Source organism: Carica papaya, chromosome 4, assembly GCF_054855325.1.
Source record: "Carica papaya isolate Zhongbai chromosome 4, ASM5485532v1, whole genome shotgun sequence".
Classification (NCBI taxonomy): domain Eukaryota; kingdom Viridiplantae; phylum Streptophyta; class Magnoliopsida; order Brassicales; family Caricaceae; genus Carica; species Carica papaya.
Window position 1 is genome coordinate 20,551,441 of NC_142312.1, and position 15,280 is coordinate 20,566,720.

General features: G+C 36.0%; 1 protein-coding gene across 5 annotated transcripts in view; it reads right to left on the bottom strand.

Moving 5' to 3' along the window:
• Positions 1-15,280, bottom strand: part of LOC110825725 (MraZ) — a 63,254-nt gene that overhangs the window by 6,786 nt on the left and 41,188 nt on the right. For 4 of the 5 annotated variants that reach the window (XM_088218100.1, XM_088218099.1, XM_088218095.1 and 1 more), the window contains 4 exons: positions 13,420-13,973; positions 12,625-12,832; positions 12,294-12,533; positions 11,549-11,634 (listed from right to left, as the gene is read on the bottom strand). In XM_088218100.1, coding sequence (XP_088074226.1) covers positions 11,549-11,634; positions 12,294-12,533; positions 12,625-12,832; positions 13,420-13,973 — 1,088 coding nt within the window. The remainder of the gene's footprint in view (positions 1-11,548; positions 11,635-12,293; positions 12,534-12,624; positions 12,833-13,419; positions 13,974-15,280) is intronic. The other variant, XM_088218096.1, reaches the window with a different exon arrangement.

The window sequence follows — 15,280 nt, forward strand, 5'->3', positions numbered from 1 at the left end:
CGACAAACCGGCGGTAATAACCTGCCATCCCCAGGAAGCTGCAAATTTCCTTAACTGTTGTCAGCCTTTCCCAACCAAGTACCGCTTCAACATTTTCGGGGTTCACTGATACCCCTTCTTTCGATATAACATGTCCTAAGAAGGCGGTTTGCTCGAGTCAAAATCCACACTTGCTCAACTTTGCATACAACTTCTTTTCCCTGAGTACCTGTAGGACTTGGGCAAGATGATGAGCATGTTCTTCTTTACTTTTTGAGTAGACTAAGATATCATCGATGAACACGATGACAAATTGATCCAAGAACTCTCTGAAGATCCTGTTCATTAGATCCATAAAGATGACCGGGGCGTTGGTTAGCCCAAACGGCATGACCGGGAACTCATAGTGTCCGTACCTGGTTCGGAATGTCGTCTTGGGGATGTCTTCTGTTCTTACCTTTACCTTATGGTAACCTGATCGTAGATCTATTTTAGAAAAGACCCGTGCACTCCGCAACTGATCGAAAAGGTCATCGATCCGGGGAAGAGGATATTTGTTCTTAATTGTTACCTTGTTTATCCTTCTGTAATCAATGCACAGTCTCAACGTTCCATCTCCCTTCCTTGCAAAAGTAACCCCGGCACCCCAAGGAGAAACGCTGTGTCTAATGAAACCACTGTCTTGTAGCTCAGTGATCTGTTTCCTTAGTTCTTCCATCTCGATGCGGCTCATTCGGTAAGGAGCAACCGAGATAGGCTGGGTACCTGGCTGTAAGTCTATGGTGAACTCGACCTCTCTGTCCACTGGTAGACCGGGCAGTTCATCCGGAAATACGTCTGGAAAGTCTCGGACTACTGGAATCTCTTGGATACAAACTTCTTTCTTGGGTTTACCTAGTTAGAGAAAATACAAGATTGAGGCACTGGAAATTAAGAAAACTTGCCATCAGGGGAAATCAGTACTGAATGATTTTATTAACTTGTAAATGGCTCCTCGTTGGGAGGATTAAATACAATCTTTTTGTTAAAGCAGTCTATGGTGGCGTGATACGCCGCTAGCCAATCCATTCCTAGGATTACATCAAAATCCCCCGTGTCTAACCCTATCAGGTCTACCCTCAATTTCCTATCTGCTATCTCCACGGCACATGCCCTGTAGATAACCTCTCCTAGCAATGTATCCCCCCCAGCGGTAGATACAAGCAATAATTAATCAAGTCTATCGGGTGATACACAAATTTTGGAAACAAGAACATGTGAAACAAAAGAATGTGATGCACCAGTGTCAAACAAAACATGAGCAATGTGGCCAGAGATAGTATACATACCATGTACCACGTCCCGGTCTGCGTCGGCATCCTTCTGGGTAAGGTTGTAAACTCTGCCCTGGATTGGAGGCCTTCTTTGATTCTGGTTCCTAGGGCATTCCCTTGCATAGTGCTGGGCACTGCTGCATATGCGACAGGTGTTGCTGAGGCGGTAGCAGGGTCGGTCCCCGTGATCCCTGCCGCAGTACTAGCAGATCTTCCCACGTGCTGCCCCCGTAGCCTGAGGAGGGCCCTGGATGGCGGGTCTGGGCCTCTTACTGGGTTGGACAGGCATGGTTGGTGCTGGCCTGCGGAGCGGGGCTGAGGGTCGAGAACTCCCCGCTAGCTGAGGGTGGGTGTCGAAGCTCCTTTCTATGATCTGCGCCTTTGCCAGGACTGCTGAATATGTCTCGAGCTCCATTACCAGTAAGTGCTGTCTGATCTCTGGGCGGAGACCCCACTGGAATTTTCTGGCCTTTCGGCCTTCATCCATCAATGTCTCCAGGGCATGTCGGCCCAGCTCCAGGAACTTACGGGCATACTCCGACACTGTCATGTTTCCCTGGACCAATTGAGCAAACTCCATTTCCTTTAGGTGTTGGATGTGTTTAGGGAGATACTCCGCGTGGAAGGCCGCTAAGAACTACTCCTAAGTAGCTGGTGTAGGCAGGGTGGTCCGCTTGAGCTCCCACCAGCGTACTGCTTCCCCTACCAGCATGTAGGAGGCAATTGCAGCCCTCTGCTCAGGAACTACTCCCAAGGTCTCGAAAGCTCTCTCAGTCTCTGCCAGCCAGTATTGGGCCTCTTCAAAAGAGGATCCCCCTGCAAAAGTAGAAGGGTTCAGTCTTCTGTACCTCTCTATGAAGCCGGGGTCGATCAAGGAAGGAGCGGGGTCCCGAGGTAGAGGGACTGGGGCCGGCTGAGGGTGAACTGGGGGACCCTGTGGTGGCACCTGCTGATGTGGTCGGGGTACTGGAATGTGCTGTGGCGGCGTCTGGTGGTACCGTGGTTGTGGTACCGGGTCGTACCGCGGCTGTGGTGCCGGGTGGTACTGTGGAGGAGCAGGCTCCTGCCGGGGTGGCTCGGGATCAGCCTGCTGTAGCGGGGGCTCAACCTGCGATAGCGGAGGAGGTCCGGGTAACTCCCTTCTCTCATCTCGCCTTTGCTGGGCAGCTACGAGAGTTTTCACCATCTCAAATAGTCTGTCTAAATCCTCCCGAAGCGAATTATCTTGGGCCGCTCGGTTTAGTGGGGGCCTTCCTCTCCTCATTTCCGTGTACCTGCATTCACAAGGAATGGTTGAGTAACGATATATCGGTGAGTATTTCTCTAAGGCGCTATTGTGTAAGGGATGGGTCCGAGGAAATGCGGCTCTGATACCAACTGTAACGGCCCCGAAAAATGATAAAACGGTATTAAATGATGTTGTGTAATGATTGAATTACAAAAGGCATGATAAGTATTATGTCATACAATTTATATGATTTCATGATGATGATAATGTTATTGCTTTCGTATATTGTTTTTATGAATTTCACCGAGGTAAGCTTAATTAAAAGTTTTATTATTGATAAAAGGATTTGTTGTAAATTATGCTCCATTGATCTTTCTGTGTTTTCTACCCACCTTTACCTCCGTGACGGTGAGATATCGTGATGTCTTTACTGGACTAGTGTAGCTCATTCGTTATTTAATCATTTCAGATCAGGAAGACATTGTTCCCGAGCCCGTTCCGCAGGAAGACGACGAAGGGGACGCCTAAAGACTCCAATTGGACGCCACCACGTTTTTGGCCAGCTGCACGCACTCTTCTTTCTTCTCCTGTGTTGTCGCAACCTGGTCCATTTTTTACCACTGTTTGCAGTGTTGCTCCTCGTCAACTCCGGATTTTGTGGTACCTTCCTCTCATATCCGACCTTAGCTTTTGTTTTTCGATATTCTTCTCCGATCTCATACCAATTTTTTGACCCCTTTGGTGTTCTGGAGGTTTGTTCTATCCCAGTGCGATTCATTGCTAGTTATTATATTTTCCTTATTTCTAGTATCAAACATGATAGAAGCAAAGAAACTGATTGTTCCCAATTCTGACAACCCACCATTACAAGTCCCGTAAAACTTAATGAAACTAATTATTTTGTTTGGTGACGATCTTGTTTACTGTTTATCAAATCTAAAAGATTGCAAGGTTATATTATTGGTGATGAGAAAAATTCAGATGGTAGTTCGGATTATCACAGATAGGACTCCAAAAATTCCTTCATAATATTTTGACTCATTAATTCTATGCAATTTCACATTACCTGAACATATCTATTGCTCAATACTGCAAGAAAAATTTTGAATCCAGTGTCTCTTACATACTCACAAATGGGTAATGATATTCAAATTTATGAACTCTGAAATAAGATTCACAACACAAAACATGAAGAGTTGATTATCTCTTAATATTTTTCTGAACTTAGTGGACTATGATAGTAACTCAGTTACTATCAAGATTTTTAGGCCAATTGCTCCGGAGATGCTGTCAAATTTCAAAAATGATAGAAAATGAGCGGATTTATGATTTCTTGGCTGTTTTGAATGCTGAATGTGATAAGATATTGGTCAAAGTACTCGGTAAGGATCCCCTTCTCTCATTAGAACAAACTTATTCTTAAGTTCAGCAAGAAAAAAGTAGAATAATTGTTATACTCCACATAGTACCAGTTGAGAAAGCTAGGTTAATTGCTCAATCTTATCACTCCAAAGACCAATGGAATTGTAACTATTGTGGCAGGCCAAGACAAACTAAGGAAACTTGCTGGAAATTGCATAAACGATCCACTAGAAGTCATGGGAGAAGGAAATGAAGATCTATGAGAGCTCAAGCAGACTTGGTTGAGGTAATTGAAGCACCTGACACACCAACAGTTAGAACTTTTTCGATTGAAGAGATACAAAGCCTTAAACGTATTCTGTCTCAACTTAACTCTTCAATAACTATTGATACATCTAATATGGTAAAATCAAGTATTCATTCCCTCCTTATTATTTCCACTTTTGATATTTGGATTATAGATTCTGAAACTAACAAACATATGACAGACTCTTACATCGAATTTCAAACCTATTTTTCTTGTACTAAAAGAGAAAATATTCGTATAGCAGATAAGTCACATACTCTTATCTCTGGAATAGGTTTCATTAATTGTATTTCGACTATTACACTGTCTTCAGTTTTACATGTGTTTACTTTCCCAAATAGTTTGTTATCTATTAGTGCCATTACTAAAGATCTAAACTATAAAATTAAAATTTTTCCTAATTATTATATCTTTCAGGATTTTCGAACAGAGAAAGGATTGATATTGGTAAACTGTAGGATGACTTATATGTTTTACAAAGAAGTCAGAACCTAATTAGGAATCAAGCAACCATTGAGAACAACGAAATCAATATGAAAATCTTACAATGGCACCGACGGTTGGGGCACCCTTCTTTTTCTGCTTTAGAAAAGTTATATCATAATTTGTTTAAAAAAATCTCTATGGATTCTTTATTTTGTGATGCATGTGAACTTATTAAATATGAAAAAAAATTTATCATTTGAGTAATAATAGAAGTTCTAATTCTTTTATAACTATTCACTCTAATGTGTGGGGATCTACTCAGAATACTTTTTTATCTGGTCACCGATGATATGTTATTTTCATTAATTGTTGTACTTAATTAATATGAGTTTATATGTTGAAAGCAAAAAATGAGGCATTTTCATGCTTCTAATTATTTCATAAAATAATATGTACACAGTATGATGTTAAAGTTACGATTCTGAGAACTGATAATAGTACAAAATATATGGATAATGGGTTTCGTACGTACATGGAGGCAAATGAGATAATTCACAAGACAAGTTGCGTCTACACTAGTGAACAGAACGGAATTGCTGAAAGAAAAAACAGACACATACTAGAGGTACCTCGGTCACTAATGTTCACTATGAATCTACCTAAGAGTTATTGGGAAGATGCAATTCTCTCAGCTGCCTACCTAATTAATAAAATATCTTTATGCGTTGTTAATTTTATAAGTACTCTAAAGGTTTTACAATGTATAAATTCCTATACTGTTCCTCCAAAAGTATTTGGATATGTTTGTTTTGTCTATACTAGAAATGTGAGTAAGTTGGAATCTAAAACTCTCAAGTGCGTATTTATTGAATATTTTTCTACTCAAAAGGATAATAAGTGTTATCATCCACCGTTTAGAAAATATTTTGTGAATATGAATGTTACTTTTTGAGAATCTAAACCATACTTTAACTCCAGTTCAACACCTCTTCAGGGGGAGAGTGAAATAGAAGAGATGATACCTAGCTTCGTAACCCTTAACGATCACATTCAGGAAGAGCATTCTATGTCAGAAGATCTTATTCAAGAAGAAACTACTGAACGATTTGATAAACCAGACTTGAAGAGATAAGACAGGAAAAGACATCATGCAATCAATTCCAAGTCAAGAATCTTTCTCAGTTCCTGAAGATACTGGTGAGTAATCTTTATCTTATGAATCATCTGATAAACTGTTATGGATGCAAATATGGAAGGTGCAGCAAGAATAGGAAATTAATATTCAATTAAATATGGAATCCTAATTAGTATTAGATTTCTAAATAGTTGGAATCATAATTAATATTAGATTTCTAAATAGTTAAAATTTTAATTAATATTAAATTTCTAAATAATATATATTCTTCATTAGTATTTAATTTTTAAATAATATATGATTTCTAATACTTAAATAAAATATTCCTAATTAAATTTAGATTTTAAAGTAGATTAATATTTTTAAATAAAAATTATAATTTCTATATAAAGAGAAATGTTTGCTATTAATAAAACAAGTTAGAATATTTTTTTAAATTACGAGATTTGAGATCTCTCTAACAACATCCAAGGTAGCAATTATCATTAATGAGTTGTAATCTATTTTCACAAAAATGGTCTCTCAAAGAATCGTAGCAAGAAGAAAAAGCAGATTTTAGAACCGGAAATTTCAAAGAATTCCCTAGTAACAAGATCCTGGTATTGAAAACATAACAAATTGGTATCAGAACCTAATACAATGAGCGACTCTACAACAATGGAAGATCTGCAATAGATGGTAAAGGAAACTTTCACCGCAAACGAAGCACGGATAGCAGAACTCAAAAGATGCTTAGACAGTCAGCTGCAGAAGTTATCCTCGTAATTCAAAGAGATGTTGGCTGGAATTGGTCAAAACATACGAACCGTTTCGGAAGGAACTGCCAGTAGTCATAACTCGCGAGAACAAACGCCCCAAGCGTTTCACATGGGAAGTCATTCGCAATGCACAAACCATACCAGGTAATGTGGTTGTTCCTCGTTATACTAAATTAGACTTTCCAACTTTCGACTGTTCTAAAGATCCTTTGATTCGATTACATCGGTGTGAAAAATTCTTTACCAATCAACACACACTAGAAAGAGATAAGGCGGGATTGGCTGCCTTCCACATGCTTGGTGAAGTGCAACTTTGGTATCATCAGCTAGAATCTAAATAACCCACAATCAATTAGGTTGGATTCAAGGAATACTGCTCGCTAAGGTTTGGACCGCTAGCCGAAAGCAACCCATTAAGGGATGCTGGTGAACTTGAAACAAACAAGATCAGTTGAGAAGTATCAGAAGCAATTTCAAGAAAAATTAGCATGGACAAACAGATTTGTTCAAGTTGATTAACATGTAAGTTTGTTCACAGCAGGATTAATGGATTCCCTCCATTTGGAGGTGGAGATGTAATCACCCACCCCTCTTATGCATGTAATGAGTATGGTAAGAGTTTTTGAAAGGAAACAATAATTGTGAGCTATGATCGAACACAATTATAATGATCATTCTCAATTAGTGACCAAACTTAACAATTCGGTTTAAACAATACCGACTCCACAAGTCAACAACATTACGACACAATTTGGTAATGCTTCATCTTCATTTATAAAGAAATTAACAAAGAAAAAGATGACAAAAATGAAGCTAAAAGGGTTGTGTTATAACTATGATGAGCTGTTTGTTTAAGATCACTAATGTAAACAGCTATTCTGTCTCGAGATTGAATATAATACTGGATACCAAGAAAAGACCAACGAGACAACTATATCCACATTTCAAACTTGAAAACAAGCATGAAAACCAGAGGAGAGTAATATTATGGATGCAAATATGGAAGACACAGCAATAATAGGAAATTATCGTTCAATTAAATATGAAATCCTAATTAGTATTAAATTTATAAATAGTTGGAATCCTAATTAGTATTAGATTCCTAAATAATATATATATTTTTCATTAGTATTTGATTTTTAAATAATGTAGGATTTCTAATATTTTAGTAGAGTATTTGTAATTATATTTAAATTTCAAATTAGATTAACATATCTAAATAAGAATAGTAACCTTTATATAAAGGGAGATGTTTGTTATTAATAAAACAAGTCAGAATATTATTTTAAACCACAATATTGAAGCTCTCTCTAACGAGATCCAAGGTAACAGTTCCCTTTGATGAGCTATAATCTATTTTTATAAAAATAGATCGCTCAAAGAATCACAGCAAGGAGAAGAAGCAGATTTTTTAACCGAAAAGTCCAAAAAATCGCCCAATAACAAGATCCTGATCTTGGAAACATGACATAAACCCATTGCTTTTAAAAAACGAATCAGAACTTACACTAATCATCTTATGTCTAACTTTATTTCCTATAACTCTCTATCTCCCTCTTATAGAGCTTCTGTCTTATCTATTTCCTCTGTGTCTATTCTACAGGATTTGAAAAAAATTCTAGATCACAAATGGAAGGAAGCAATGACTGAATAAATAAAAAAATTGGTAGAAAATGAAACATGATAGCTTGTTTGAACCCCACAAGAAAACAAGATAGTTGGTTGCAAGTAAGTGTTCACTGTAAACTACAAAGCAGATAGATCGATTGAGAGATACAAAACTAGACTAGTGGCTAAAGGGTTTACTCAGACCTATGGAATTGATTATCAAGAAACCTTTGCATCTGTCACAAAAATGAACACAATCAGAATATTACTGTTTTGTGCTGCTAATTTTGATCCAGACTTACACTAATTTGATGTAAAAAAATGTCTTCCTCCATGGGGACTTAGAGGATGAGGTATATATGAAAATTCTATCTAAATTTGAAGATGAAAGAACAGAAGGGAAAGTTTACAAATTAAAGGTCTTGTATGAATTAAAGCAGTCTTCAAGAATATGGTTTATTAGGTTCAGAAGAGTTATGATTTCTTTCAGATATCAGCAAAGCAATGCTGATAATACCCTATTCATCAAACATTATAAGGGTAGAATCACTCTTCTTATTGTTTATGTAGATGATATTGTGGTGACTGGAGATGACTCGATTGAAGGGAATTTTTACTCAAGAATTTGAAATCAATGATTTAGCAAAAATGTAGTACTTTTTAAGAATTGAGGTTACTAAATCTAATAAAAGAATCTTTATTTCTCAAATAAAGCATACCCTAAATTTACTAGAAGAGATTGGTATGATCAGTTGCAAGCCAGCAGAATCCCCTATTGAAAGTAATAACAAACTACAAGCTGGTAGTGGTACATCAGTTAACATACGAAGATTGGTTAGAATACTCATTTATCTCTCACATGCCAGACTAGATATAACATATGTAGTTAGCTTGGTAAGTCAATACATGCATGATCCTTGCAAGACCCATTTACATGCTGTCTTTCAAATATTATGATGTCTAAAATCTACACCAGGAAAAAGTTTACTACTCTCCAAAAGTGGTCACCTTAAGATAGAACCATTCACAGATTTCAATTGAGTTGGATCTCTAGATGATAGAAGGTCAACTACCAGTTACTGTACACTGGTTGAAGACAACTTGGTTACATGAAAAAGTAAGAAGCAGAGTATAGCTGCCCGTTCTAGTGCTGAATCAGAATATAAAATAATAATTCAAGGTGTATGAGAATTATTATAGTTAAAAAAACTAATGAACAAATTAAAACTGTTTAAAGAAGAAAATCTATCATTGTTTTGTGATAATAAAACGGCTATTAGTATTGCGCGAAATCCAGCTCAACGTGACTGGACGAAACACATTGAGATTGATCGTTATTTCATAAAAGAGAAAGTAGTTAATGACTCCTTATGCTTATATCATATGTTTTCTAGCAATTAGGTGTAAGATATTTTCATTAAAAAACTTTACAATAAAACTCTTAAGAACTTGATACGCAAATAGGGCGTGTATGATACTTTTGCTTATTTGTACTTAGAAATTTTGTATATATACGTGTTGCCTGTAACACTAAAATATATAGTAAAAATAAAGTAAATATTTTTTCCTAAGTTTCTACCGTTAGTCTTCTCCTAAAAATTGTGTTGATTGTCGTTGCATTTATACTGTAATAGTTCATCCCAATGGATCGGTTTCTCCAATCAAAAATTAATAGGTCGCTAAGGGCTATAGAATATTCCCAAACATTTTCCTTTGTTTCCAAAATCAACTTATTTTAAGTGATTATTTTCTTATGGTGATTTAAAGTTTTGTAGAATATAAAAATAACATTCAAGATTTAAGTGATAAGATTGATTATGTAAAATGAAGATAAAAAAATATAGAGAAAATCTTGAATATTCAGTTACACAAAAATCTCGGATATTTGAAATATAAGTAGAACATGAGATTGGTGAGTGAGAAAAATCTTATCGAAATGCTGCAATCTAATGATAAATAATGATATTGAAAGTACACACAAAAATGAGGTATTCGAGATAATAGAAGAGATTGTGGACAAGGTTGTTATTCTTGTTGATCAAGTTGTGTTTTTTAGCAATGTATCCCTCAATTTAGTTGTAAATAATGATGTTTTTAAGGTTGAAAAATGACATTGTTCTTGTTGATCTTAAGAAGAAAGAGACCCCAATAGAAGGTACTACTACACATTTTTTGGCTCCTAATAGCAAAGAAGAAAGTTTGCTTGCTCTTCTTTTTGTGAATCTTGTAATTCCTAATTGGTTCACTGTGTTTTTAAAATCCTTGATTTTGGAAGCATTCATGTTTTTTCATTACAATTTCAAGTTCTGAAGTTTCAATTTTTAAGAAGATAAGTTTTAACTTTGATATTCTTTCTACTTCAGCATTTCAAAACTTAAAATCGAGTTTTCACCAACTAAGGGGAGAATGATGCATAACTCCTAAGGTTGGCATATTTCAATAATAGGAGTTATGAGACAGAAACAATAAATGAACACTAATGTTTTGGGAGATTAACTAAAGGAACATGAATATTTAATTTTCTTTTCTAAGTTCTGAAAAGTTTTACATAGAGGGAAATAGGAAAATTTATTTTCCTATTTCCTAGATTTTCTATTTTCCTAATTCTTTCTATTTAACTTTTTATTTATTTATTAGGTTTTCTAGATTTCCTATTTTTGATATATTTGGTGCCTATAAATAGAATATCTAACTTAGTTATTAAGTAGAGCATTTATGTTAATTATTCAAATATTTAAATTGGTTTGATGGTTGAAATCCTAGATCTCCAAGTTTTTGTTCTTAATACAATTTCTTTAAGTTTTGTTTTTAAGTTTTTTTAATCATACATTAAAGGGTCTAACTATCTGAAAGGTTATAGATGAAATGAAAGTTCCAGGCCACGCTCTCCTCACAGAATTTCTTATCAGACTGATTCAATTGAAATTACCTCCCTAGGTTCCTCAAAATTTTTTTTAACTAGTAACCTCCCTAAGAGTATAGGAATAGGAGCAGGGCACAGATCTTACAAGGCTTGAATAGACTAGTATTCCTTATTAGGGAAAAAAAGCCTGACCTGAATCATGAGCACTGCTAGGAATTCTCACCAATAGAAAAGAAGTTCTAGACACAAGCAGCTGAGCACTAGAATGGCCATTCAGCATTATGAGGAAGTCTAAAATGATCAAGTTATTTGAACTTGTACAAATGAACTGGTCCATTCATTCAGTAGATTTTCATGCTACTGATATCAAATCCTTCAATTGGTACTGAACTTTGAGAATATTCCAGGGGAAGAATACTATAACAAGTAACTGAAAGAATTTCCAGACGTAAGTCTGCAATTGACTTAAAACATGGCTTTCCATTAGAATGTGCAAGTTAAACATGCATTTGTTAGATGCAGTTAATAGTTTGATTTGTCTAGATTTACCAAAGAAGTAAGTGATTTACCTTCTACTGTTCCAAGCATTTGCCTTCTCAGAAGGCTGAAAATAATAAAATCCATAATGCAACATGCCACAAATGAAAGCCATGGCCTGCAAAAAACAAAGTTAACCGTTTAACATAGCACCAGGAAAGCTAATTTACAAGAACAGAAGAATTAAATACCAAGAATTTGAACCTCAACAATCAGAAGTCCAAATGATACAAAAAGTTTACTTTCAAGGTTTTACCAGAGTAGATTCTGCCCACAAATTTCCTTTTCAGAAGAACAATTATAGCAAAGAAAAGTGCAAAAGACAGATTGTTGTTAGAAACAAGATAAAAAAAAAAAAGATAACCAGATATAAGACAACTATACGTCTACATTTATTCATAAAAATAATATCACAGTAAAAGATGAAAATGTTTTTAGAGGGGGAAAAATCACTTTCATTAAGTAAAAATGACCATGAGCTATCAATGACATGCAAGGTAAAAAGTTAGTTCTGTAGGCTAGTTTCTAAATTTTAGATTTGTGTTGCTCATATAGGATGTTTCACTTCAGAGTTTAGAAATACTTCAAATAAATTTTGTGATATAAATTTTCATAATAGCATAAATAAACATGGCATTAAAAGGCAGTATGAAGATCATAATGACAGAACAGAGCAGATGGAGATCCCATGACCTCCTTAAGATTTCAGACTGCATATCCTCACCATGAAAATGTAAATAATTTCAATGGAAAGTCCATTCAACTTGTTTTACTTACAATATTTGATACGGACGTCATGTTCCACAATGCATAAATACGAGTAAGTGAGGCTCTTCTAGGTTTCCTACTAAATAAGGCATTCAAACCAGCGGGAAAGGGACAGAGGAGGGATAAAGGAAGAATAAGCAAGACAGCAAGGAAAGCACCAAGTGAAATCCAATAGAACTGAAGCAAAGTAAGAAGAGTGATGGAAAGATCTGCGAGAAGTAAGATGGTTATCAGAAGCAGGAGGGTATCCTGAAACACAGAAAGTAAATTATGAGTTAAACAATATTAAAAAAGAATATATATCTACAAAAGATATTTCTCACGAGCATCATTAAGATACCTGACGACCAACAGGTCGTGTGTTGTGCACTAAGAGAGAAAAAGGAAAGAGAAAATCTCTTTTAAAATCCAACGATCGCAAGGTAGCATCATTTATAAGACCTCCATTTATTCCTCCAGTAATCCTTTTACGAGACAAGGCGTGAACTGGGTATGTCCAACTTTGCTGAGGCTGCTTAAGGTTTTTGCTGCAAGTTGCAGCAATTGCCCTAGAATGTGGATCAAAATCAATACAAAATTGTTTAAAGAAAACCAAGAATCTACCCAAAGTCTGTTAAATCAGCCTGATAAACCATCAGTAATAGATTGTTAAAACTATTACTAATTACTATCCATTTCAAATTTTAACATCTGAATTTCGAACTTCTGTTGCCAAATGCTGTCTGATTTACATAATGCACCAGCGAACTTCAGATCATGAATGAGTGGAACCCTACTTTTCCCTATTGCAGCTGTTTGGTTTGCTTCATCTCCACTGTTGGAGATCAATACCCAAGGAACTTAAGATTTACAAACTCTTAAGGGCCCACAAGTATGTTGGTGAAATATAATTACCAATATAAGGCAGTATAGGCAACTTAATGCCAAAAGGAACTTCCAAGGATAGAGTTTTCAAATTTCAAATGTTAAACATTATCTTCTTAATTGTTCTGTTACATGCATGCCAGATACTGGCTTGAGCTGCTCAAAATTTGGTTTCCTAGTTGCTTAGCTTAAAAATACAGAAACCAAATAGATTCATATGAGAGAGATAGATTTCCTCCTGCTCAATTTCTCAAAGGTACCGTAAATTTACCTCGGAAATTCCTCATGGCCTCTATCTAACAAGTCAGACTGATGCATGCTGTGGAAAGAATATTCTCCCACAACCACCAAGATACCTAATTGGTAGTAGCCGGAAGCTGTTGCTTGGAACCATCCAAGCTCAAGTTTAACGCCATGGAACTCAAGTTGAGGATTTCCATGACTATTTATCCAATTAATAACCGGGATAATTGCAGAACGGATGGATCCATGCCTCACTGTCCTCAACTGGGCATTTAAACCAGCAACCAAACGGTTCCACACAGTTGCAGGCACATGCTGGGGAGAACACATGACTTCTTTCAGATATTCGTCAAATAATTTCAGATTACTAAAAATTATGTATGAGCAAGAGACCTGGCCAAGTAGATTGGTCAACAACATATCAGTATGAAGATTATATGGTGACATATAGCTTCCATCCCCACCGAAAATTATGCACATTGGGAACCTTTTCTGTATAATTGACACCATATCCACATGCTTCTCATCACCACCAAGAAAAAAATCAATATAAGCAACCATCAGGTCTGGTGTTGCTCCAACCTGTTTGAATCACCACTCACGTAAGAACAAAATCAGAAAACCAAACCATCCAATATCCTAGAAGGAAAAGCAGCTTTTACAAAATATTGCATAGCAAATATGTCAGTAAACCAAGAAAGTCAGATATGCCTGCCGTACATTTTTTTGATTTGCCTGTAAGATGATAAACTCACTCACCAAGCGTCTACAAGATGGTTTGTGTCAATAAAATTATATAAATGTGCTGGAGAGCAATGTCATTATTTTGCAATCTTGAGTGACTAACAAAAGGCAAATGCAGCATAAATATGAAAACAGATGGTCTCAAGCTAATAATAACAACGTTTTCTCACATGGAAAGCCCTCGGAATGACAACGGAAGTTGTAAATGCTTGTTTATGACCAACTATGTGTATTAAACCCATATATGTATATATATAAGATGTCATTAGCAATAGAAAAAGGTTGAAAGGGAGGAAAAGCTAGGTTCAAATAGTAAAGAAGAAAAAGTACATTGAAGAACATAAACAACAAGAATGAAACAATACAAAATGGCACGATTGTCCCTTTGTAATGTAGATAAAAGAAAATTCCCCTGAAGAAGCCATATGCCCCAAAAGCAGCCAAAAACCATCCTATACCCAAAGGAAATTAAACAATTGGCAGTGTTGCCTAAAACTTTTTCCCTCCAACCAAAGTACTTGGAATGTTGTAGGATAAAAAAGAGCTTGAACAAAATACATAGAGAATTATCATCAAACAAAGAACTAGAGATCTTGGATCTCAATAGTCAATTAGTATTCTTATAAAAGTATGCATTTCATATTTAGTTAATTCTCCTTTCCTTGTCATAGGATTTCCTATAAATACAGAGGTATATTTCCTAACAAATAACAAAATCACAATATTTTACCACACCATGGTATTATAGCTAGTTTACTAAAAAAAGGAACAAAAATAGAATTATTTTTTATGCCAAAATCCTAGGAGAGAGGCAAATGAGTTCACGTCCATAGACTACTATTTTTGGAGCATCCCCTATAGATTCACTGTTGCCATCCCCCAGCAACCTCTTCGCTAGTGGTCCAAATTCTGATCCCCACTGTATCAAGCACCACAGGTCATAGGCACATGAATTGCACGCTTCTTTCCCCAATTTACGCGATTATTTCCAGTGTCTTTTTTTATCAGGCCAAAGTGTCTCGCTAGCTTCCATCAAAAGTGTGTTCACTGCATTTATGATTGTGGTTGCTTTATGGTATTTTTGGAAATAAATACTGAAAGAACTTTTTATTTTTGGGTTCAAGACTAGTTTTGCGATTGACCAG